At 37.8% G+C, this 26,997-nt stretch overlaps 1 protein-coding gene across 3 annotated transcripts; it reads left to right on the top strand.

Moving 5' to 3' along the window:
- The first annotated feature begins 9,617 nt into the window (after positions 1-9,617).
- Positions 9,618-25,619, top strand: LOC136238607 (uncharacterized). Of its 3 annotated transcripts, none has more exons than XR_010693086.1 (2): positions 9,618-9,710; positions 10,072-10,763. XR_010693086.1 is itself a non-coding variant. In XM_066029170.1 (2 exons), exon 2 carries the CDS (start codon positions 24,441-24,443, stop codon positions 25,431-25,433), a length of 993 nt encoding a protein of 330 aa, XP_065885242.1. In that variant the 5' UTR covers positions 9,618-9,710; positions 24,419-24,440; the 3' UTR covers positions 25,434-25,619. The 3 variants fall into 3 exon arrangements, 2 of the variants coding, with proteins under 2 accessions (XP_065885242.1, XP_065885243.1); XM_066029170.1 differs by lacking the exon at positions 10,072-10,763 and adding an exon at positions 24,419-25,619; XM_066029171.1 differs by lacking the exons at positions 9,618-9,710; positions 10,072-10,763 and adding exons at positions 13,983-14,040; positions 24,419-25,619.
- Positions 25,620-26,997: the final 1,378 nt, after the last annotated feature.

Here is a 26,997-nt window from a genome sequence, read left to right on the forward strand (position 1 = left end):
AAAACTTGCTAAATGCCTGAGTTGGTAACTACATAATATATATTATATTGAAGCTGATAACTCTATCCAATTAAACCAACTAACATTGAATCATATAATCAATTCATTTTAAAATATAAAAACCACACTAATCACCTCTTATAGCTATAGTGGAAAACACTACTAATTATCTGAATAAAACAAAACCCACAATTAAAACTTTTGTAACTAAGAATGTAACCCACAATCGAAACCTTTTCTTGAAGAACTGTTGAGGAAAAGGAAGCTATACTCTCCTGGAACAGAGTTGAACAATAGGTACATTATTTGTGTTGGTAGTGATGCACAGTTCCTGAAATAAGTCTGCTTTTGATATACATAGAAGAGTTGGGGTTTTATTGGCCAAGTCTAACTTAGAAAGGAAAGGGGGGGGGCTACAGCCCCCTTGGCCCCCCCCATATCCGCCCCTGCTGTTGGCAGATCCAGTCTTGAATTGTGTTAAGTCCTGCTGATCTGGTAGGATCTGATGGAATTCTACATAGTCAAAATTAATAAAGGTCAATCGTCTGGGTTGGAAGCTTTACGAAAAATATGATAACACCTAGCTGCATACAGTATAAGTCTGAAAAGTATAAATCAAAGGAAGGGGATTAAATATAATAAGTCTTAATTTATACATAGTCATTGGTGTATAATCTATGATCTCGTTGTCTGTTTAACATTTCATTTCATCAAAGTATCTGACAGTTCTACAAAATACAATAGAGCCATCACCCATATAATTATGATGGTTTATGTAAGCGCCTGTAGATTATTTTCTTGATGTCTTCTGACTTTTTTACATATTGATTTATTGACTCGTCTGGCTGTCTACTGCCTTATTTGTCATGGATTTCCATCTTGCATTTTTATAACAAATGACTTCATTTCTCCACAGTGGAAATGCTATTGATTTGAAAGTACACAAGCTGGTATACTGTACGTTCTTTAGAATAGTTGAGTTAAAATGACCAGATTTGTGAAAAGGTACCTTTTCCACACATTTTACATACCAGCAAACAAAATGGTGTAGCACTTGACTCCTTACACTGATAAACTTGCTCTTAGTATCAAAATGCTGCTAGATACTAGTAGCTACTGTACACTCATGGATAATTGCAGGCAATTATAAGGTATATGTTCATGAAACCCCAAAGTTCAAAATATGCATGCAGGGTCAAATTTTGTGTGTGAAAAAGGTACCTTTTTGCAAATCCGGTCACAAATTATCTAGTTGTTGCATAGCAACTGCACACACTGAGAACATATGGCAAATTTTACTTTTTGTTTCTTCCACACAGTACATTGTGGCTGCAATTGCTACACATATATTGCTTCCTATTGAATTCATGGTCCATTGTTTAATTGATACAATGAAAATTCAAAAACTAGGCCATTATTACATAATGCTATTCCTCCTTCATATCTGTAATAGAGTTAATGATGTAATGTAATGATGTAATATAATGTAATTTATGCATACATGTAATATTAATATTGTGTACTGTAGTTGTAAGAGTTAGTTGTTATTATGTACTTTCAGTTATTGATTAATAATATACAGTGGTCTGTTTTGCCTATAAATAGTCTGCCCAAGAGCCTATGCTTCCCTACAATTAGAACAACACCCACACATATGCGTTTACAAATACACCTGAAGATAGTCAAAGATTAGTACAATAATTAAAAGCTATAGAGCGATATTATCCAAAAACTCTACTAGGGGCTTCTCTATACTCGTATATATGAACTTTGTAAAAATGTGTTTGGGTTTAAAGGTGCCCAATTATCCTTTCAACATAAAACAAGAGCAGTATGCTCCTTGCCTTACTCAGAAACTGAAATTTGAAGTCTGATCTTCTAAAGCGCTATTTAGGACAAAAGACATGGATTTCTGTTAGGCTGTAGAATTGTACCAGCATATTGATATTCACAATTTTTCAATGAATATAACTGGAATGCATAGTGATATAAACACTAAGCCCGTAGAGGTGTCATTTTAGCTAAATATAAACATAAGATTTTGATATAATTGTCCATATAAATACACTACATTCTGATTGGTTAAAACATAGCAACCATATTAAATAATTTGCATCCATTGGCAAATCGAGCCAATTTTTTCAGGCATATATATATATGTATATTATTTCATTAAATATTTTATTCTATTGTTGCTACATATAATTTATTGTTTACCTTTAATTTGTTAGTACACTTCCACTTGAAAATGGATATTTATGCCTGGTGGCACTAAAGGAGTGTTGAGCAGACAATTTCAATCAGATGAGCTCAAGAAGTACAATGTAAGGATTGCTGAAACAGAGGAAGACCTGGAGAATGCTGATACAATAACATTGAGGGAGGTAGCAAAGAGATATAACTGTAGAGAAAGTAATGTTTCAGTTTGCAAATTAATGTAAACCTGCATGGCAGTAGCTTATAGCAATATTAGACATGCATGCTATACTCTAAGACTGATGTGCATAGTAATTAATTGTGCAATAATTTTTTAAAAAATTTGTTGAATCTTTGCTATTGAATGAGGCATGTATAATTGCCTACAGGAAAACATAACATGGCAGAGATTTATGGTGAGTTTATGAATTCTAATGTAATGAATGTATATTATCTAGCATTGTTTAATTGTTAAGTGTGTTGTATAGCTACTCACTACTTACTGTCATGCTTGTGGATGGGAAGACAATGTGTTTAGCTACTCTTATCTGAATGTACTCTTTAAAGTTAACAACATCCACATTAATTTGTGCTGTAGGTCCAGTGTGATGAATGTGAGTGGTGGTACTATTTACAGTATGTATAAACAAGAAAAGTACGTAAACAAGAAATTGGATCCTCAAAAGAAGAAGAGTGTACATAGTATATAAAAATGCAAAGGAGCCATGTTGCACAACTGATGACACTTACAAAGTTCATTTTTCAAGTTATTAGCTTTGCACAAGCAGTATTATGTATAATTCAGTTAGAACTTACTAGCTACCATGCATGCTGTAATTGCTCTCCTTGCTTATTTACCCAATTGTGTTGTAAATTGTCAGTTATCCACATTTATAATTGAGTATGAGACCATCTGCATGCTTCTGATAGCTATAAAGTAGCATACATGCACAGTACCATTCATGTGAAGTTCTGCTGACAAAGTGAAATCATGTACACTATAAGATTTAGGTACATCAGTATAGGACTAGCTATAGTGGGAAATGCATGGGCATGGCAAGGATAAAATGCATGTGTGTGCTGATGAATAAATTTATAGTTACAGCTCAGTAGTAAGCAGATTATGTTGTGTACTAAGTTTACTCAGCTAGAAATGCTTGTAAAGACAGCCCATTGTAGCTAGGTGATGGCAAGGTACTGAGAAAAGGCATAATACGCATGTGGTACGTACCATACACGTATGTCTATACCATACACGTATGTCTATACCGTACACGTATGGTACGGAAAATCATACCGTACGTGTATGGTATATACCATATGCGTACGGTACAAAATATGCATATGGTATAGAACATAAATAAATTCATTTTGTGCTAATCCATTACACAGACACATTACAATAAAACGTGTATTTGTGCATATGTGGTATGCTCTAAATGTGTTGTACATAGCATGCACTCCTGTGGTGTATGTGATGTGTAGGAGATGATAGTTCACATTTGTCCATTGGTTAGCAAATGTGAACCCATTTGTCCCATTAGTTAGCAAATGTGAACCATCATCTCCTACACATGCATAACATACTCCACCAAAGTATGTGATGTGTGTGTGGTATGCACAAATACACATTTTATTGTAGTGACAGTTCAAGTCAATGAACAAAGCTGGTATGTTTGTATCAATAAAGTAACCAATTTGCATTAACGAAGAGTAAATTTACTCTCGATTAACGTAAACTCATAGAATTTCCATTAGATTAATCCAGTTAACAGTAAAAATTAGTATACTGATGATCAGTGGGGGCCCATACATATCTTAAGGTAGCCTCAGTTGAGTGAAATTAAACCCACAATCAAACTCCAGGCTTGGTGATATAGGTTTTATATACATTTTGAAACAATGTGTAAGTAGAGATTTGAAAGCAGTAAGTTGCTGACTGGCTAATAGCATTGTGTACTGTTTGTATATTGTTGACATTCCAGGAATGTTACACCAATTGTGATACTGCAGATGATGTAATATTTCACAATAATACTATGATGAGTGGTTGACTTTGATAATAAAACCATCACATTCTTCTCTTCCACTCCTGAATGCACAAGTGCTTTTTTCAGCTGTACATGTGTGGTCACACTATTATTAGTGTGAATAATATGGGGTGCATACTACTCTTGTAAGGATTTGCCAGTTTTTACAGTACATAGATAGTATATTCTACATAGAATATACTAGGGGAATATACTATCTAATCCAACACAGCCAAGCTGTAAAAAAAAGAGTGCGGCCCTCAAAAAGGCTGTGGTGAAAAAAGATGCGAAATCCTTGGTACAAAATTCACCTGAATTGTCATTATTAAAATTTTTACCATTAACCTACCATCACAGCCATTTCTTGGCCGCCACCTTGGATTTCACATCTTTAGCCTTTTTGAGGGCCACACTCTTTTTTTACAGCTTGGCAGTTTTGGATTAGACTTCACTTCTTTTTGTAGTTGTATACCCCAATATGGCCAGCTTTGGGACTTTTTTAACCTATCTTTTTTTCTTTACCACAGGAAGAAGAAAAGATGAAGCAGAAGTTAAATACTTTAAATATTTCTAATTTATCAGTAAATGTACAAATTATATATATATATATATATATATATATATATAATATATATATATATATAATATATATATATACATAATATGTATATTTATTACAGAATTATCTACATGGTGGTTTCTTTGTAACTGAAAACTCTACAAGGTGAATTCTTCTTGCTGATGTCTCTACAGGATCACTTGTTTGTATTTGAACTTCTACATGATGGTTTCTTTGTAGCTGAACTCTCTTCAAGGTAACTTCTTTTAGCTGATCTCTCTACAGGGCGATTTGTTTGTAGCTGAGCTCTATACATGGTGGTTTCTTTGTAGCTGAACTCTCTACAAGGTGACTTCTTCTAGCTGAATTATATAGCTATCTCTTTCCGTAGTTGAACTCCCTACAAGGTAACTTCTTCTAGCTAATCTATCCACAGAGTGAATTGTTTGTTACTGACCTCTCTACAGGGTGATTTGTTTGTAGCTTACTCTATACAGCTTACTTGTTTCTAGCTGATCTCTTGAATTCTCTTTAGAGTGACTGCTCTATTAGGATGACTGCTCTATTAGAGTATCTCGATCTCGCACTTGCTACACCAAGTTGGATTTCGTGTTATAACTCCGTGGCTTTAAGTCTGATTCTTCTACACCACTGAAGAGCCTTTCTAAGATGATTACTCCATCTGTACAGCGATTTTCAAAGCAGTACCCCAAGCGGTTTTTCTGGTAGCTAGGCGTGACAAGTAGTCGTTTTTTATTACTGAGCTAATCTCGATTGCATAATTGTTACACACTATTGGTTTTTTCGTTGTATCTTCCTGATTTTTAGCTCGATTTCTTTCAAACCACAAAAGATTTGAGGTTCAATAGTTAACCTATTCACACACCGATTTTCAGCTTCTTTCCATAAGTGGTTTACCCTGTAGGCGTGACAACATATTGGTGTTATTTTTCGTGAATAATCGCTAATAACTCTTTGCCTGTTTATCGTATTCCAGCCAAAGTTGGTACCGAGATGCGCCGTTATACCCCCTTCTGTGTGCCAAATTTCAAGACAATAGGATAGCTATAGCGTTCGCGTTTTATAGCAGTTTGTGTAAGTGTGCGAAAAGAGAAAGAAAAAACGAAGAAACTAAGCCAATTTTTGAATTTGCATATCTTGGAAACGCCTGAAGCGATTTCGCTCAAATTTGGTATATGGGGTACTGAAGTTGGCGCGCGTGTCCACAGCAAAACCGTCCAAGGCAGCACTGAGCTACGGAGGTGCGAAAATTGCGTCTTCGTTCTTCCTGTCAATCAGATACTCACGGGTGTTGCGCGCCGGCTTCTTGGGCCGCACGACACATACCGTGTGTCTTGATCTATGGCATGAATGAAGTGATTTGCTATTATTTGCTATTATTTGCATCATTTGCATCCTGCTACCATAGCTACTACTGAAATATCTAAGGTAACAGGACACAAATGGAGCAGATCACGTCATTTGCACCAAACAACAATTTGGAAGCTGCGCATTAGAATCCCCACAATCTTCTGATAGCCCAAGGCAACAATGATGCTATACTACGTTCACCAGACCCTTTTCTTCCCCTCCCCCACACAAAAGAAAGAAAAGAGTCTGGCTACGCGAGACTAATGTAAAGTACCACATCACCTCACACTGATTAACCACATGTATGCGATTGGTTTTTAAACTGTCAGGCGTCTGCACTGACTAGTGCAAAGTCACTGAGACCAAGCTGACACTTCTGATGGTAACAACTTGAGTAGCAGCAAATACCATCCGGCTTGGAATTATCTCATGGATGGATTGTCGACAAGATTTACTTCAGTATTGTCACTTTATAGTGCCAATTTAGAAGTCCTGGAATTGTAGGTGGAAGAAATAAGCTAATGTACATGATGCTTGTACAAAACAATACTATTTCACATTACATACTGGTCTAAATAACTAAATATTATGTACGTACAGTGAAACCTGTCTAATCAGGACACTGTGTAGTAAGGTCACTGCTGGGCCAACTTGTAAATCCTCAAATGTGTCATCTGTGTAAAAAGTGACATAGATTTTGGGTGTGTTGTATTTAATGTCGCCTGTTGGTTTTTACAGGTAATGTGGTCATAGTATATGTAGTAGCAGTTGGATGTGGTACCACATCCAACTGCACCACATCCAACTGTACCACACCCAACTGCTACTGCATATACTATGACCACATTATACCGTGGTACATATACCAGGTAGAAAGTCATGAATTTCAGATCAGTTTACATACAGAGGAATTGTGTATTCTCTTTATAGTTCTCAATTGTCAACTGTACATGGATCGACTGTAGTGACATCAAGGGTGTAGTGAATTTCCAGGTCGGTCTATGTTTGTACTAAGGAATATAGTTGTTTATTATTTCTGGATCAGGGGTACTGTTATGATGCCATGGAACCAAACTAATACCCTGTCAGTTTACATGTCGTGCTTATAAAGATGTTTTCCAGTATCCAGTTTTTAAGCATACTGTATTTAATGCCCATTTGTTGATTTTTGTAGGCCAGTTGTGTTGTCAGATATCCAAGCAAGTGTACATGTCTTTGGTGTTGCGACCAAATGGCACATGAAGAAGATACAGCAAAAATACTAACAGTGTGTAGCAATTATGCAATCGAGATTAGCCTATAAAAATAACGACCACTTTCCATGCCTACCGGAAAAACTGCTTGGAGTAGCTAATACTTTAAGCTGTACAGAAGGAGTAATCATCTTAGAAAGGTTCTTCAATGATGTAGCTAGAAGAATCAGACTTAAAGCCACAGAGTTATAACACATAATCCAACTTAGTGTAGGAAGTGGGAGATCGAGATACTCTAATAGAGCAGTCACCCTGTTGAGAGATCAGATAGAAAGAAGTAACCCGTATAGAGATCAGCTACAAATAAATAACCCAGTAGAAATATGTGTTGGAAACAAATCACCATGTAGAGAGATCAGTTAGGAACAAGTCACCAAGTAGAGAGTTCAGCTAGAAAGAAGTCACCCTGTAGAGAGATCAGCCACAAACAAGTTACCCTATAGAGAGATCAGCTACAAACAAATCACCCTGTAGAAATATGTGGAAATAGATCACCATGTAAAGAGTTCAGCTAGAAACAAGTCACACTGAAAAGAGTTCAAACTACAAACAATGAGAGTTTCAGCTACAGTTCGGTTATGTAAGAAATCGCCTTATTACATGTGATATCATTCAGTGTAAAATATACAAATATTTAATCAGACAAAAAGGTATACACATAATTGCTTCTGGCTTTTGTTCCACAATTCCCACGGTGAAGAAGAAAAAAACAAGTTAAAAGGAAGCACCAAAGCCAGTTGATGGCCGGCTTTGTGGCTTGCAATACAAAAAGAAGCGATATCTAAACCAAAACAACCAAGCTGTAAAAAATAGTGCGCCCCCCCCCCCCCCCCCCCCCCAAAAAAAAGATGTGAAATCCAAGGTGGCGGCCAAGAAATGGCTGTGGTGGTAGGTTAAAGGCAAAAAATTTAATAATGACAATTCAGGTGAATTTGGTGCCGAATCCTAGTGAAACGTGGAGGAGGCAATGCAAATTCAGCTGAATTATCATGCCTTTTTGGGGGCCGCACTCTTTTTTTACAGCTTGGCTGTTTTAGTTTAGATAATAAATAAAAAAATACAGACAAGTACCCGGGATTCCAATACAAATTCGTTCGCCAAATCATTGTTGCCTAGTCTCGCGTGGCCACTCCGCACCTCGCTCCGCACGGCTCATATCGACTGGAAATTATAAGCGCCTGCTCCGAAAAAAGAGCGGTCGCTTATAATTTCCAATCGATAAGCACCGTGCGGAAAAAAGCGGTCTGGTCACGAGAGACAAATTTTTTTTTAATTACAGGGATGACAGCATCAGCCAAGGCTGTTCTTCAGAATTATATATAATATGCTCCCGGTTTAACAGCTGGGTAAATAATAAGGCTGTTGATATTTAGCCGGTCATTGCAATTTTTAAAAAAAACTTTAAAAAAATCGGGACACAAAAAGGACGCTCGCTTCGCTCGCTCCAACCCTAGCTCGCCTCGAACTCACCCAAAATCTTACCTTCATACAACTAGTGTGTTTGATACTAGAGTTATAGGTGACACTTCCCAACAAACGACCGGCTAAATAAATATTTGCACCGTGACCGGTGACTCGCCGGCTAAATATCCACTTCGAAATAATAAATAATATTATTACAGATGGGTAGCTGGAACAGTTGTTGCCCCCTTCGAAAAAGACAGGAAATACGCCTCTCATAGTACGTTTCTGTAGAAAGTTAGTTGTTTTTATTTATTTATTAAATAAAGTTGTTGGTAAGCCTTCCTAGTCTGGCGTAGCCGACCCGCGCGCGTAGCGCGAGGGTCTGGTGACAACCGCATTCAGTACCTGTGCAGATGGAATGCAATTAAATTTGAAAATACGCGCGAAACACTTGGACAATTTCCGGTAACAGAGCGCGACAGCTACTGTACTTGTACTTGAATGACGTCTATTTTCTCTACAAACCCTTACCTTTGTGCTGGTTGTAGAAAAGACATAAGAAGCTCGCCATAATCAGTGGCCAAATCGGAATAACGTCATAGAATGTTGTTAATTGGTCACTAAGCGATCTGATTGGACGCACCAGTTTTCCGTAAGGCTGGCACAGGTACTGAATGCGGCTGTCACCAGACCCTCGCGTTACGCGCGCGGGTCGGCTACGCCAGACTAAAGCCTTCCTCGCTTGTTAATTAGTGGACGGGCCTGGTTTGTGGGTGTGCCTCTGGTAGAACGCTTGTGTGCCTACACGTGACTCGGGAACGCCTCCTGAAAAACCTTTAGAGCTCGCAGAGATTTTCTTTCCTCACGATCGGACTGTGGATTTAGTTTATAAAACATGTGAGTGTATTTGTCACTTTTTTGTGTTTATCACTAGTAACGGAGGGCAAGAACAAGGCTGAGCTTGCATTGGGGTTTGGGCCGCAGAGAAACCTCGACGGCGAGCTCGCAGCACACGATCATAGCCAGATATACTAAAGGGTTAGCGTAAGTCGCCATTAGTGATGTTTTTATATAAACAAAAATGGAAACAATACATATGAAGAAGTTTTGCTCAAAAACGGAACTTTCAGGCCAGCTGACATGACTAATTAGGTGATTTGTCCAATCAAGATCAAAGCAATTAAGCAGCTGTAATTGATTCAACTTGCTATATTTCATTTATTAAAGGCTTTACTGTTGCTGATTTTTCATTTTATAGGTTTTGGGACATCTCTACTGCACTGAGCGTCAAAGATTGGCTATTCTTCCATAGTGCCAGTTCATGACAGATGTATTGGTGTACTAGAACTTTTGCACACATACAGTGTTTCATTAATAAAATAGTTTTAAAGCACTGGATTAAGTGTGGGAAGTTATTTATAGTTAAAGATTGGCCGTGCGTTGCTTGTCAAACCTAACTCGACGAACTCCGTGCCAAAACACAGCTTTAATCTCGCTCCGAATTGCCCGCATATTTTACCTCCGACTTTAGCATCGTTTTGACGAGATATACTTTACGCTGGAAGTGCTCACTATGGCTTGTTAGAAACGCTCAAGAATAGGCTACCAGAATCTAGCAGCGAATCCTGAAAAATCCAAACATGTCACGAGATATGATCGAATCTATAAGAATAGTGAAAATGCCCCATAGGAAATGTATTGAAACCAATTGTGTTCCTGTATTGTCAAAATGACGAGCGGGTTTTTTGTGTACCGAGCTTCATTTAGTATCATTCTGTTCACCATGAGTTGCTCTTTCTCATGCTACTTGCGAATCTGAAATACGTATTTGGAGTGAAAAGATACGTGAGTATAAAGTGTCTGTACAATAGAATTTATCCACTTTATAGTGAACAAATCGGTGAGGCTGGAGCAAAAACGTAGCAAATTTCCGCAAACTTCTTGATATGAACAACAATCAGTCGTAATTTTAGCACTTTTCAATAAGCACTTATTACAACAACGCGGTCACCGTCACGCAGAACGGCTATAGAGCTTTTTCATCAGTAGTGGATATCTATTTGACAGCCCGGCGGCGTAATATCCTACATATGAAGAAGTTTACTACAAAAACGGACACTATTGTGCTTAATCATGAAAGGCTGTAAGTTTTACAAACTAACCCACAGAGATAACTCACAATGCTTTGGTTTCATTGTAGCATAAGTGCTGTGAGGATTAATGGGTGCTAATGAGTGAGAAAACGTCGAAATGGCTTCAGAGCACTTTTCCTTCCAAATATCTGCCATTCAATTTACCATAGAAAAACTAAGTGATTTTCAACCTTAAAATGACGAGCCTAAATTTCCTCTGATTTCCTTCTTCTATAGCTCATTTTAATCACTATTCACTGCTCTTTCTAATGCTGTTTCGGGAACTGAATTATCTATCACGTGTCATGAGTTGATGCGTTATTTAACATACCCCACAAAACGCCCAATACAAATGTATGGGAGAATTTGCTACATCGAGTTGGTTTAGACCATTTTGACGAGCAAAAATTTCCGTGAATTGTACTTCTTCAGGCATCATTTTACTTGCAGAGAGTTGCTCTACACGTATCACACCCGGAAAATTACTAAACAGACGCGAAGTAGGCAGTACGCAATAATTAATTTAATTTTTAATGGTTTTTCAATCAAAATGTATTGGACATGCCTAGAGCAGCTGGCATTTTTGCCATGACCAAAGTATAGCAAATATCCACAAACTTCTTCATATGCATAAACTGTAGAACTTGAGGGGTAGGTAACGAGCCAAAACCGTCTACGAAATTTCAAAGATGACTGCCCATATTTCATCTTTCAGAAATATGACTGCCCATATTTCATCTTTCAGAAATATGACTGCCCATATTTCATCTTTCAAGACACATTTCAGCTAAATTTCTCCATAAAATTCACAAATTACTAAATCTGTAAATTTTATACTCTGTAAAATTCCGTAAATTTTCGATACATTTTCCCTATTGTGAAATTTCATCTTTTAAACTACATAAATTTCAGGCAATATTTCATCTTTCAGAAATAATTTCAGAGATGATCTACAAAATTTCAGGTCGTTACCTACCCGTCATCAAAACCACTCTAATCATCCACATAAAGGGAGTCCTCTATCTGCTCTTTAACATTTGAATGAAAAGCCTTGTATGATTGTAAGTGGTGCAAAATAACAGCCCCAAAGATCACCAGTGAAGATCTTAATCCGAATACTAGTCTAGTAAATCTCAGCTGGGTAATGTTACTTTGGGGGTTCAACAGATCCTCAAACCACAAAAATCTTAGAACGTCTCGGTCTGAACTGGAAATTCCCACCATGAGGAAAACTTTCTCAATATCTGCAGTGATAGCTATCGGGTGCGATCTGAACTTGATGAGGATGTTAAACAATTTCGGAATAAAATTCGGTCCAACTTGTAGACAGTCATTTAGTGAACACTCATCCTTACTTGACTTAGCTGAGCCATCATATACAATGCAAAGTTTGGTAGTACTACTGTGTTGCCGTACAATTCCATGGTGGAGAAAATAATGAACCATGGTCTCCTGTGCAGCATTAGACCCCTTTTGTGAATCTGGAACTCTGTCGATAATTCCCTTGTACAGTTGTTCCTGAAGTATACGACTGTACTCTTCCAATATTGGAGGGTCCCTTAACAAGCAGCGGTGTAGTGATCTCAGGCGATTGAGACTCAGGATGTAGCTATCAGAGAAATTCAAATTTCCTTCCCCCCAGGGTAAGTTTACTTCATAACGTTCACCAATAAATGTAATATGATCAAAAAACTGGTTCACTAAAGGTTGGATAGCTGGAGTATCAGTTATGCCAATCGCCTCAATCTCCCAAAATCTCTTTAAAGTGTGTACAAGTTCATCATTTGCATTAGCAGCACGCTGTCACTGCAGGTGAATATCAAATTGGTAGAGGTAACATTATGATAGTCAACAGAACCCAAAGGGCCTGATAGGAGCCAGCCAAGCTTACTGTTGATAGCAACAGGGCCACAGCCTGCTTGTCCTTGTCGCACCTCACTTCCCACAAAATTCCAGTAGAAATCTGACCCTACTAATACATCAATCGAATCTCTCATGGAGCTTGAATTGTCTACTAGTTCTAAACCCACTATGAGCATATTGGTGTATATTTTAAACAGGAGGTAAGGTAGAGCAGAGAACAGGGAAACTGAGGGCAAGAATTTCAGTTTTATCAGGACAGCCTGGTTTACATAGACAAACCTTAAATAATTTACAATTCCTGGCCCTGTGTTGCACATCCCCAAATGTGTTTAAATGGAGTCTCTCTGACCAAACAGGAGATAATCCCAATTTGTCACAGAGGCTCTCTGTCACATAAGACCTTTGGCTGCCACAACCAAATAAGACACGGACAAGTGTTTGTTGTTTACAGGTCTTATCAGAGGGAATAGCTTGGGCTGTTTGCAACAGAACTCCACCCTTGAATTGTTGTGTGTTGGTATTATTGCTCAAAGAAGTGGAGGTAATGTCCTTAGGATCGGTTGTCACTGTTTCATTTGGCTGTGGTACAAACGGCTCAGCCTCAGCTGATAGAGCACTACAGATGCACTGATGGTGTCGCTGATGACAGTTGTGACAAGTTCTTGGACTACGACAATCCCTTCGAGCCTTAATATCCTTAACCTTGTCACAGAAAGCCAAATAGTGTTTCCCTCAACAACAAGCTCATTGTATACCGGTACCCTGTGTGACAAATGTACCAGCAGTGGGGTTGTGGTGAATAGGGCTGATGTTAGGTCTATCCTGAGATTTGGCCCTTGTACCCTTGCAGGCCTCCCTGGTTTCTGTTTCTTGTTTAATAACACCCATCAAATCATCTATTTTCGACACCTCGGTAGCTTCTCTAGCCACTCTCAGCTTTACGTCATCTGGAAGCTTGGACATAATTAAAAGGCTGCCATATTGGTCAGAGTTCACATTAAGAGCAGGCAACCCCCTTATATGTGCATTAATCTGATTATAGACTGACCTGAGCATCTGAGGTTTATCTATCGTACAGTTATGTATCTTGATAATCTCTTCTATGTGGGCATCTATGATTTTCTGAGGTTTCCTAAATCGTGACTTCAAAAGATCAATTGCTGAATTGTAATTAGCCTCTATGAGTGTTAGCCCCTTGATGGAATGAGCAGCAGGGCCATCCAATAGACTGTGTAAGTAATTGAACTTGTCAGCGGTTGAGAGTTATGTGTTGCTGGGTATAGTAGAGTTGTAAGAGTCCCAAAAGGACGTTCAGCGTGTAACATTGCCCTTGAATGTAGGCAAGGTGAGCTTTGGGAGACGTGGTCTGGTAAAGGTGAAAGTAGTCTCTGATGGGTCCAAGGTAGGTCGTGTAGGCTCAGTACTAGTAGCAATAGCCAGTCGCTTATTAACAGATTCGATTTTGTCTTGTATTCGATTATTCTGGCTGATATAATATCAGCTTCCTGAACTTCTCTTTCAATCTTGTTGAGTTCACAAAACATTTCATTATGTCACTATCTAATTCAGTTAACACCTTGGCCTTCGCCTCCAGCTGTCGATGTATAACTTTCAACTTCTGATGGTGTTCGTCGTTCAGCATTTCTACTATTAGCACGTCATCGATTTCCTTTGTAAGTCTCATGAGTGTTCCTCTGTGTCCGGCTCTGATAGCCTTGTAGCGGTCGTAGTTTGCTTCCTCAATCATATATAGCTTCGTAGAGTTTTGAAGGCCTAAAGTATCAAAATACACAAACAAATAACTGGTTGATATATCAAGAGTTCTTGCCTTTTAAGGTAACGTTTTCAAGTGTTATGCCACAGTACAACAGCGTTTACGTAAGTGTGAGGGAAAAGGCTTCGCGGCTTTCACTTATCACCAGTCAATCTCAAACAAGGAATCAGGCTTGAGTTTAGCTTAAGCATGCTTTTGAGCCCCAAATTGGGCATCAGATGTCTCGAAATGGTTTATTTGTCTCAACTCTAGTTGGTTTCATGATAGGATTGGCCCAGGTTACATGGATTGAACTTCATTCGTCAACATGCCACTAGCAACAATTATCATTCATTTTACACATGATGCATGATGAAAAAATTCATATTACAAAAAGAAAAGTTGTAGGATTTCTAGACACTAAAAGGTTTCATAAAAGCACAGCAAGTGTCTCAGAAATGGTGGGAAAATGTAGTCCTTAAAAAAAGGCTTTACCTAGCCTTTATAGTAACAGACAGCTTAATTTGGGGTATTTTCTTTAATAGTGGATAATGAAAAATGACCTCCCACCTGCATGGAAATCCTAATTTTTGTGGATGAGAAACAAGTTTGTCTGGCCTTACCAATGGTCTAATAGCTATATTTTTTCATAGACTACAATGTTTTACCCTTATTTCTGAAGAATTAATCATTAAAATGATGTAATATCTGCATTCACAACTTTAGGTTGATCAAACAAGGTAATTAAAAAAACTTTGTCATTCTTTGTGATTCCCTTGTCCAATATAAAGCACACTCGTTTTGCACTATATACAGAAAACACAAAAGTACAAGCATTAGCATCCGTAATCTCTAGTGTAAGTTGCCTATTATCAGCACCATTTCATCACGCAATTGTAATTCCTTAATTCAATGACATGAATTTCTGGTTTGAGCCATTCAACACAGCAGTCCTTCGTCTCTTAGCACATGAAAATTTAAATATTTCAGGCGAGTGAACATCTTGTTATAAGGAAAATCGCAATGCCTATTGCACCAATTACTGGCATGGAGTACCGATTATTGGCAACTGTACTTCTGTATTGACACAACATGCGATTCTGTGTGTAACTCCATGATGCCACTATGGTAGTTTGTAAAATTTTATAGGATGTGCAGCCCTTGGATAACTCTGTTTCACAAAAGTTTTACGAAGATGAGGCCAGCCATTGAGAGATATTCAGGATAGAAGCAAAAGTATACTGGTTTCCAATATAAAATTATTCTTACGCAATTCCATGGTTAATCAGCATAGCTTGCATAGCACTTTAACAACAATAATCACTGAATGAAAGTGATTGTAAGAAATGTTTTAGAGGTTATAACAGCCCATTGTAATACTGGGTAGCCTTCATATACCCAGTAGCTTGTACACTTTGATAATTGGTACCTGCCAATATTTGGCGACTTACACTATGCAATGAAAGAAAGCCCTTGAATTGCCCTATACAATGCCACCCATACTGTGGTTGTATTGTTAACCTACTTTTCTGGGCTTGATTTGTACGGGCGTGTTATGACGTGCAAGCCTTGTCAGGAAAAGCAGATCCAAGTAGTGCTGAAGTAAGTTATAGCCATGAATGGATAATGCATGAGTGTAACTAACTAGCTGTGGAGTTTGCAATGGCATGGAGAGGTGTGAAAGTGGTACATGGCCTTGGGAACCACCCTGGATGTGGACTGACCTGATGCATTCAGAAATCACTAAGATGTCTTCAAATTTGTTGATGAGTGGATTTTTAGCAGTTTTACAACTTCAGGGATTGATTGTGTTAGTAACTAAACACTTACAAGCTCACTTAGTAGCCTAAAAGTACAACACAGATACATGTAAACAAGCCCACTATCACTGCAGTTGTTTGTTCATAAACATGGCGGATTTTATGGTTGCCAAGGAGGTGAAAAAGCTTTATTCAACAGAACAGCCTTTGGTCTCTTTGTGTACCAAGTAAAATCACCAGTACACTGCGAGTTATACGCGAAACAGTAAAATCTATATAATTGTTTACCACTCATCAAACACCGGTACATATTATTGAACAGCACAGAGAGAGAACCATCATTATTAAATGAGGAAACATGTAAATATTAAAGGTCAGTGAAAGTCTAATGTGAGGTGGCAATACCAAGGTCTCCTTTTCAACTTCATAGTGTTCCAAGAGTACTTGAACACTCAGCTGGAAAACAATAGCGGAGTTGTTCTGTAGTTGCTTGTGGCAGCTCAGCCTGTGTGCTTCGTGTTATCAAAGCTTACACTTCATTATGCTTCACTGAAGTAAGATTAGTTCAATTTGTTTACAAAGCTAGGCTAGCAGTAGCTACCATGAAACAAACAATGGTATCTATATTACACTTTCCTGAGTCGTTTCTCCGCCTGGTAGAGATAATGCAAGGGATGATGTCTTGCCAGTGGCACTATTGCAATTGTTTTTCCTTGAATTTCTCTACATCCATCCGCTGTATTGGACCTTTAAATGTATTCAAAACATCTAAGAAATATCTTTGGATGTGTTTCAATTGCTGTACTGTTGATTTACAGTCCCTTGAACAGGCGTTCTTGAGCCGGCAATCTTCTCCACAAGACCAGCATAAATTCATGTACTGGCTTATAACTGCTTGCAGTACAAGTTCTTACCATGTATTAAGTTGTTATGCTAGATATGACATGAAACTAAATCGAATCTAGCTGTACATGGATGCTTCTGTCACCGCTTTAATGGCACCTCACACGTACCAAGCTAAAGTTTCTTTGTCTGATGCGTTATGACATAATATAACTGACAAACCACAATACACTAAAATGTGTTGTATCTTCTAAACAAACAAACAAAAACTGACTAAATCACATGCACCAACCTATCCCACTGGTAGCAAGGATTGCCAAAGTGTATTGTACTATTTCAGTGGACCTTTAAGATGAGACCCCAGTCTCGTGCAAACACAAGGTTAAGAAAGGGGGAAAAACATAAACAAAAAAAACTTAAACTACAGGGTACAAAAATAGAAATTTGTTACATTATTACATAAACTAAGGTATCCATTCCAGGGGGGGGACTGGGGAATTTTGCCCCGGGCCCCAGCCTGAAAGGGGCCCCAGGAAGCCCCATGAAGGGCCCCTTGAATACCTGTTTAAAAGATTGATATACTCTAATAGAGCAGTCATATCTAAATACTCTAACAGTCACAGTATTCTTCAGAGGAGCAGTGTAGCAAGCTTATAAATAAAGAGATATGGTTGGTGAGGGAGCTATTGTCATTGTCAGCATGTAATGACTTTTTTGGTCTTCAACTTACAGCTTGGGTGAAGTTATGATCAGAATGGAAACTTCCTTGCTTCTGGAGCCCCACTTTAACTCTTTGCCCTGGGCCCCTTAATTTCTCTGGGCAGCCCTGGTTCTGGGCCAAGAATTTTTTTTGTGAGCAGGATATGCATGTATTAGCTGCATCGTCAAGATTCTATCAAATAGAAGATTTGGTGGTAACAGACAGCTGAATTAAGTCAGAAAAGCTTTTGAAATTCTGAATACAGCTAGGCAGAAAGTGGCCTAGCACACTAATTTCCGCTGTCTCATCATAGAAATAGTTATTAATCTGTAATTCTGCAAGTAACTAGAGCAGTCATTATAATATACTCTAACAGAACAGTCACCACAATACTCTAATAAAGCATTCAGTATAAAATATAGCCACTAGCTCTTCTACTTAGTCCAAATGTGCTTTGCACACAAAACGTATGCTCTGTGACACCAAAGTGTGCCCCATGACACTGTTTTTGTATGCAAAGCACTTTCTTGACAGTATGATCATACATGTCATGCATGCAGTAGCAATTACAATCATCCCAATATTCTGTATTCAAAGGACTAACTAAGCTTTTACTGAAATTTTGAAAGTAAAATTAGATATGAAATGGTACTGTAGTACAAATTACCAGGATATATCCTTGATGTTAAAAGAAGAAAGAGGCTTTACGAGTAAAATAGCTTCCAGATGCCATTTCATAGCATCTATTTTCAAAAATTTCCCTGGGAGAGCATACATCCAGAACACCCTAGCTTGGCATGCTGTGTGTGCTTAGCACATACAGCATGCCATAGAAAATGAGGAAACACCATATCTCCTGGTACAGCCACTATTTTACAAAGTAAAAATGCAGACACATGTGGACATTATATTAAGAAGTGTACAAATAGAGGTGTTTTGAGCGAGGCTATACAATGTGACATGTGCTATTCATGGGTCCATCCAGCATGTGAGGGCCTTGAAAAGGCCTAGTACAAGCAACTGATGCATTTAACAAATAGCACATATAATAAATTGTACTATTGTTCCCTAAACCAGTGTGTTACTCTAAATAAAAAGTTAATCCAAGAGCATCTAGAACTCATAAGGCAAAGTGCAGACATTCCATCACTCAGGTCCTTCCAAGCACATACTATCACATGAAAGCAGATAACCTAAAAATCACACCAGATCAATAAAAAATAGTGTGTATGACTATGACCTCCGTTGCAGTCCATAGATGGCTGGGCCACTCAAAATCTCTGGACTCCGACCCTGTATCACACAACCATCGATATAACTGATTGGCTATATCAAATCATATCACCACTTTGTTATATCGATACTATCGATGTATTGATATATTATGGCAGCACTAGAGTAATCATTATTCTGTATTTGCAAAGGAATATTTCCAAGGTGCAACTGAAGTCCTAGCTCTTGAAGTTGAGAATCTGTGGAAGCGCTAACACAGGGTAGTAAACTTAACTTGGCTTCTCTGCACTGGGAAAGCAAATACCAGTAAAACTCGAGTTGCACTGCATGAAAGATTTAACCACTTCTTAAGATATCAAGTTGACAGTTGATTCTAGTTGCGAAATCATGGAATTGGGAATCACATCAACACAGGTTAAAACGTAGCAAGGAAATGAACTCAGTGACCAACTTTCAAACATTTCGCACATTCCAATGAATTACTGACTAAGGAATTACCCTATCACTTTGAGGTTTCTATGGGATATCCAATTACTGGATAACAGGCTGTGACAAATTTTATGGAGATTGAATGTGCCAATTATGAGTTATTCAGACTAGACTAAAACCATGGTTATTATAGGTGCTACTGTTTTGTTCATAACTTGAGACCTACTGGTTTTGGTACTCAAGGAGAATAAGGTCTCCTCTATTGGCTCAAACCAGAAGTACATACGTTGTTGTGGTAAAAAATTATAGGTGTTTGTTGTAATAATAGTACTTTTGTTTGCTTCATTCCACCCCATAGCCACTACAGCCTCTGGAGCACTTTATTAATGTTGTATCATTGGTCATTACAGCTCAGTGAGTCTTTAGTTAGCCTTTATTGGGTTTACCTGTTGCATAGCTTGCCTAGTGTGTTAAGTTCGATGTGTTGTTCGATAATAAGTGACTTACGCTGTGCACCTATCAGTGTCAATAAATTAGCCTAACAAACTACCATCATCATAAGCCTCAGGGGCGGGCAAGACTTAGATGTCTGTCAGTATATGTAGATCCACAGGGGTGGAGGGTAGGGCTTCAGTTTGATATATGCTTCTGTGGATATAACTGTGATTGGATGTAGCTGTGATTGTGGGATTGAATTTTGCCAAACAAATACATTAAACAGTAGTTTGATTATATTTTTGCTAATATAGCAATTTTAAGAGACTAGTGTTAATTATGTTACTACATTTACAAAAGTAAAAAACAAACTACTGTTGATGTATTAAAATTGAATCCCACAATCACAGGTTGTTTGACAGAATTCAATCCCACAATCACAGCTTGCTTGATTCCCTATATAAGAGAAGAGGATAACAGTATTACATCAAAAAAATCTGATGATTTCTGGATATAGTGTGCACTCCTATTAGGTATGCAATGTCTCAAGTTAACGAGATATACGCACTGGTGGCAGTGTGTATATCTCGTTAAGGCAGTGTGTAACAAGATATATGCACTGCCTTAACGAGATATACTATCTCGTTAACATTTTGAGTCAGTGTGATATGTGATATATATGCACTGGCTTTCCTTTGATCTGAGATGTGAAAGTGGTACATATCTCGTTAACATTTTGAGTCAGTGCAATGTGTGATACATATGCACTGGCTTTCCTTTGATCTGAGGTGTGAAAGTGGTACATATATATATATATATAAAGTAAAGAAACAAGGGAGGTCACCTATGCCTGCAGATATACTAGTGGACATTAACCTCTAATTCAGTCTATCTATAGTTTACTGGCCATGACTGAATTAGACCTTAATTGAATTTCTACTTGTGTATTTACTTTTATAACATGATTATGACTAGTGAGCCCACACATACTGCATCAAAAAAGTGGTGCTAGACTAAATATTTTCATCTGAACACGCATCGCAATTATCAATTAGTGAAAAGTGGATTGCTCATTTTGCTTCATTTCCAGTTATGTTCAGTGAATTGCACAGCATTTTAAACAAAGAATAGGAGACCAGCCCTTCTGAAATCAATCCAGTCACCACAGACAATTCACTGGAAAGCCATGCATGTGCTACCGCAAATCAACGCCTTACACCGTAAACACAAGAAATAGGATACAGAGGAGGACAATGGTGAATCCATGATGCGTGCGTTGTATGTACTGTGGTATGCCAAAAGGCACCAGTCCAGCTGAAGTAATAAAAATCAAGCTCGTAGCCTTAGTCATTTATCGAGTTATGTTTGTCTGAAGACATTTTAGTTAGTCAGTTAGGCAGTCAGCAGAAAATTTCACTGAAAATATATTTTTACAAAAATTCCGTAGCAACCTATGTGAAGCATTTTTGGCTGGTCTGGAGACACTTTTGGGCTTGATTCTACCTGCCAAGGCACCATGAAGCTATTGTGAGGCTGATTTCTGATCAATATTTTTGTGAAGAGGTGCTAATCTCCCATGATTCATAATATACAGTATTACCGATAAAGCTGAAAAGCCATCCATCTGTCATGCCACTTACTTTCTGGTTCTTGCATGTATCAACACATTTAGCTGTTCAAAACAAAGCAATCATCATCCGGCTGTACTGTAAGATTATTATCATGAGTTCATGCGTGCTTCCATTCGTTCTCTACAGTACGTAGAAGGCCAAGGTGTAGCTGAGCTACATTTCTTTGAAAACCACAGCACAAACTGTTTAAGAGGTAGAATTCTTGGCTAAGGCCATGGGTTCGAATCTACATGTTGGCACATTTTCTCTTTCTAAACTGTACCTTTTGTGCACACCTTTTCAAAACTCAACTTGTAGCTCATAGTATTTTGGCATGCAAAGCACGTATATAGATGCAAGATTTTAGTGAAATCAAACTCCCGTCATCTGGCAACTCGAATATTTTTGTAGCGAATCAATACATGCTTTTGTTTGTTCTTTATAGAATGATAAAAGTGCTGGTGTAGAGAAGAGTTACTGAAAAGTTGAGCTACATTCCTGTCAAAATCACAGACAAACAACTGTGGTGATTTGTGCACCTCCTTTAACCCCAAGTGAGGAGGTGTGCAAATCAACACGCACTGTGTAGCAAAGGAAGCCAACAACAATAGTTCTATGAGATGAGAGTGCTTGCCTTATTGGGTACCATTTCGAATAGTATTCAACTGCCTCAGTAAAATCGCATTTGCGTTTAGAAGAGATGATCCCAAATCTGTAGACAGTACATGTACGGAGAAGACTAATCCAGCATTGTCCCAAGGCTATCCTGGTCACAGTACCATCAAATGTAGGATATTAGCGGAGTTCAGAGAATCTGCGACATCTGAGAACTGGACTACTAACTTGCCTCGTAGCTCCACACATTCTCCATTTGACTTATTTACATCAACTACTCGCATGCACAAATCAAAAGGCCTAAATGCACACAAAACAGCCTAAATAATACCTAGATACAATTATACTAATAATGTCTAGTTCTCAACAAGATCACACCTCTTAACAGTCTATTTACTCGATCACGATGACCAAACCACTTATTGTTGGTCTAGCTGTATTTATAATGCTAGCACAGTGAAAATATGAAATAGTGACATGTTCCCTGGAAGTGGTAGGTGAAAGACTCACTTGAGATACTCTAATTCAGCAGTCACCCTAATAGAACAGTCATGCATGCATGTGTAGTTGTGTGTTATAACAAAAAAACTAAACAAACTATTTACAATTAAATTTAAAATGAAGTAGGGATCCAAGCAATAAAATGTAGTGAAACAAGAGGTGAATGATGGTATTACAGCATAGCTCGGTGGGAAAATCCCTACTTTGGCATTGAGCAAAATAATTGTTATAGCTAACATGCCAAAGTAGGATTTTCTCACCTGCTGTAATAACATTGTTCATCTTTTGGTTCACTACTTTTTATTGCTTGGTCCCTTTAAATTAATAATAATATTTTAAAATACTAGGGATTATGATAGCATAGAGATTATGGTGATTTACACGTTCCTGCCATTTAATCACTCAAAATCCTAGTGAATTGTCGTAATTCTTTATTTTTATGCTGTGACAGAAGTGTCTGTGTGAATGATGGTATTACAGCATAGCTCAATGAAAAAGAAGGCATTATATATGAAGGCATTTGATTATCCTTATCCACAAAAGGCATTATATATGAGTAGCAGTGGTCGTCTATATCTACTGTCATATACTTTTTTTGGTGTGGTCCTGCATTTGTTCCAATCTGCCCATCTTGGTAATTACACACTGATTAGCTTCACAAACACAACGCTTACCATTAGAAAAGTACATGACATATACACCTTTAGTTTACCAACCACTACAGCAAGCTATGATCAATTGAAACTTCAAACTGGTATATCTACATGTTCTACTATCCAATGTGCAAAACAAAAAAACCTTTTTCAAATTAGGTCACATTTGTTTTATAAATGTCAACTGTGGGGTAAAGTATTGGTATCGGATTGGCTGATACCAATCTGATACCAATACTTTACCCCACAGGCATTTCTCACAAGAAACAGCTAGTAAATTGAATAATAGTTAATAAACCACCTTACTAAACACATTTGCTAATCTCATCAACTGGTTTTGTGGATATCAATTACAATAGTTTATGGCTTCAATGAATTTTATATTATGTGGCTTACTGCTGTTTCTATTGTAGTAGTAATAAGTAATAACATTAGTGGCTGGTTTCTTTCAAAGAATTCATGGCTTATTTTCAACTCTGTTCGATACGCTATGTACACCACCACCTTGAAAAGTAATTGAATGTTGTGTAAAGTATCGGTTGGTATCGGGCATTTATAGCTTTACCGATGCAAGTCTGATACTGTCAAAATAGAGAGCCAATACTGATACAGGCCGCACCGATACTAGTATATTAGTGTCGGTGCATCACTAGAGAGCAGGGATCATAAAAATAAAAAGCCATGAAATGAGGAAGACCTGCAGCCATACAAGTTCCATATACAGCCTGTCAATATAGCCATATTTTAGGCTATATGTGACCGGATTTGACAAAATCAGGCTTCCACATACTTTGTCATTTTATAGACCCATAACTCAATGGAGCAGTATGCTGTCACTTTCAAATTTTGACCTGTTATTGCTCAATGTAAAGATAAAATTGTGTGAAAATTGTAGGTAATAGGATACTGATTAGTCACGTTACAAGCGATTAAAGTCAAAGAATTGGATGTGTATGGAAGCCCGTTTTTGTCAAATCCGGTCACATATATGCAATAAAAAGATGTGTTGTAATTGCATCCAATTTTGCATAGTAATAATACTAGAGGTATCAATGCATGCTTCTGTTACATTGCATAGATGTGGGCAAACTAACCAAGTAATGTCATCGCTAAACAGTGACATTGATACTGCAACTGGGATATTCAAACAAGTGGTTGAACAAGTGGCAAAGGATAAGCAACAATTAGAAGAAGACAAAAAGGAAATCAAGGAAGAAAAACAGAAGTGGGAAGAAGAAAAGGCCAAGATTAATAGTACATTTGCCTTCCATGGACAAGTTATAGACTTGAATGTTGGGGGCACACGTTACTCAACCTCACGTTCCACACTTACCAAATATCCTGAATCAATGTTAGGAGTCATGTTTAGTGGCAGACATGATTTAGAAACCATGAAGTGTAATGATGGTAGTTTCTTCATTGATAGAGATGGAGCTCGCTTCAAATACATCCTAGACTATTTACGGGATGGAAAAGATATAGTCCAGTCATTTCCCAAATCAGCTGATGGTTTGCTGGGGTTGTTGTATGATGCAAAATATTATCAACTTGATGGTCTTGTTACTGCAATTAATTCTCTGCTGCGTGAAGTTGATGTTATATCTCAGAATGATATTACAATTCATTTTAAGGCTGGATCTGGCAAATACAAAGCAGATGGTGCTTCTAATCCATCTCAATTAGGACATTCCCTTGGATTAGGACATGCCCCTGGATCTGGACAATGGGGAGGAGATAATTTCAGTGGTTTACAACAATTTGGTACAGCTGTCCAGCCCAGTAATAGTGTTACTATTACTCTGCATTCTATGCAAGTTGTCTCGTATGAGCACAAAAGTATGAAGAGAATATCCTTCAAGTCCATCAGATTTGATCATCCAGTGTCCTTCATCAACTGTAATCTCACCGGTGCTTCTTTTGTGTCTTGTTCTTTTGGATCAGATGTTAACTTTAAGGATTGCATTCTTCACGGCACAAAGTTTTCCAACATTAATGGACTAGTGACTAATGTCAACTTTACTGGCTCTAAAATAGACAACACCAACTTTGATGCTACTTTACGGTCAGCACTTCAGTCTGCTAGAAAGATTTGATAGACTTAATAAGTTTGTTCTTAGTTTCACTTATCTTGAACCTCAAAGTTGTTTTTGTAGTTCATAAAGTTACACATTACTAAGTACCGTAATTTGCTTTGTTTTTGTGCCAAAAACTTTTGTGATAAAAATTTTCATGTAAACTTCATAATTATGATTATGTATATTTGTATTGATTACACTAGTTACAAGCACAATAATAACTACAGTATTGTATGATTAGCTACCATAAAGCTGAAAGGAATCAGCACAACTATAAAGATGAGTGATAGTCATCATCAACATCCAGTATATTATATCTTATGGCAATGTTTACCTGTTCAACTATACTAACATCTTCACAGAGATTTGTTGGAAGCCAGTTCTTTGTGGAGACACTTAATTGCAACTGTAAGTGCACGGTGGCACTACACCAGTAGTGTTAAAATTGTTATTAAGGTTTGGAAATGTTTAACCCTAACTTTCCCAGAACACATCCTGTCTACTCAGGGCCGCCCACTGGGGCATTTTGCCCCCGGGCCCCAGGAGGCCCCATGAAGGGCCCCTGAATACCTGTTTAAAAGATCGATATACTCTAATAGAGCAGTCAGATCTAAATACTCTAATAGAGCAGTCACAGTATTCTTCAGAGGAGCAGTATAGCAAGCTTATAGATAAGGAGATATGGTTGGTGATGGGTAGTTATTGTCATTGCCAGCAGGTTGTGACCTTTTTTTTTTTTTTTTTTGGTCTTCACCTTACAACTTGGGTCAAGGGCCCCACTTTAACTCTTTGCCCTGGGCCCCTTAATTTCTCTGGGCGGCCCTGTGTCTACTAATTAGCTTATAATGATCATTACTTTGTATACCGCACACTCAGGCTCCTCAATGTCTTTCCTTGCATATTAACTAGAGGGAAATGCAGCTAAGTGTAGTCTAGTTTTAATTACTGGTCTATTTAACAGTATGAATGTAGTTTTTCACAAATATGTGTAGCCTTACCTAGTGTACACATTGGAAAACATTTTCTGGCCAATAGTTAACACTGTGCACTTGCTGATATTAAATTTTACGTACAATTACAAGTATTATTAACCACACAGTGAATCTATAGTGAATACATAGACTTCTAAAACTCTACAGGTGATGCTATGTTCCATAATGTTATGTCAATGTGTGCATGCTATTTCACAGAACAAGCTAGCTATAGGTTAAAGAATACATTGAGACAGAAACATTAATAGTGTCCAATAGTGTACAGTGTTTGTATCTTTGCTAGCAGTAGGCAAATCATTTTCGACAACGAAGGTTTTAGTGCAGATTTTATGAATAATGCATAAGTTTTATGTCTCCTGGTGAATGGTGTTGATTTCTAAAACACTTCTGTGGTTATACCTTGCTAGAACACAAACACAACTTCACTCCGGTGAATGGATATACCTGTAATGGAAGCGTGGAAATGTATCTCTATAATATATGCATAGCTTAAAGCACATGAATGAAACTATTGTTACAGAAGTAGTGACTGCATTGATGGCACACATCATTGACTCACCTTTGTCCCCCTTTGTATTAGCTGGTAGCTC

The sequence above is a fragment of the Dysidea avara genome, chromosome 11, assembly GCF_963678975.1.
Source record: "Dysidea avara chromosome 11, odDysAvar1.4, whole genome shotgun sequence".
Classification (NCBI taxonomy): Eukaryota; Metazoa; Porifera; class Demospongiae; order Dictyoceratida; family Dysideidae; genus Dysidea; species Dysidea avara.

Excerpts from the sequence above, each read along its gene's own strand:
- LOC136238607 (XM_066029170.1), top strand. The coding sequence starts at position 24,441 with ATGTCATCGCTAAACAGTGACATTGATACTGCAACTGGGATATTCAAA.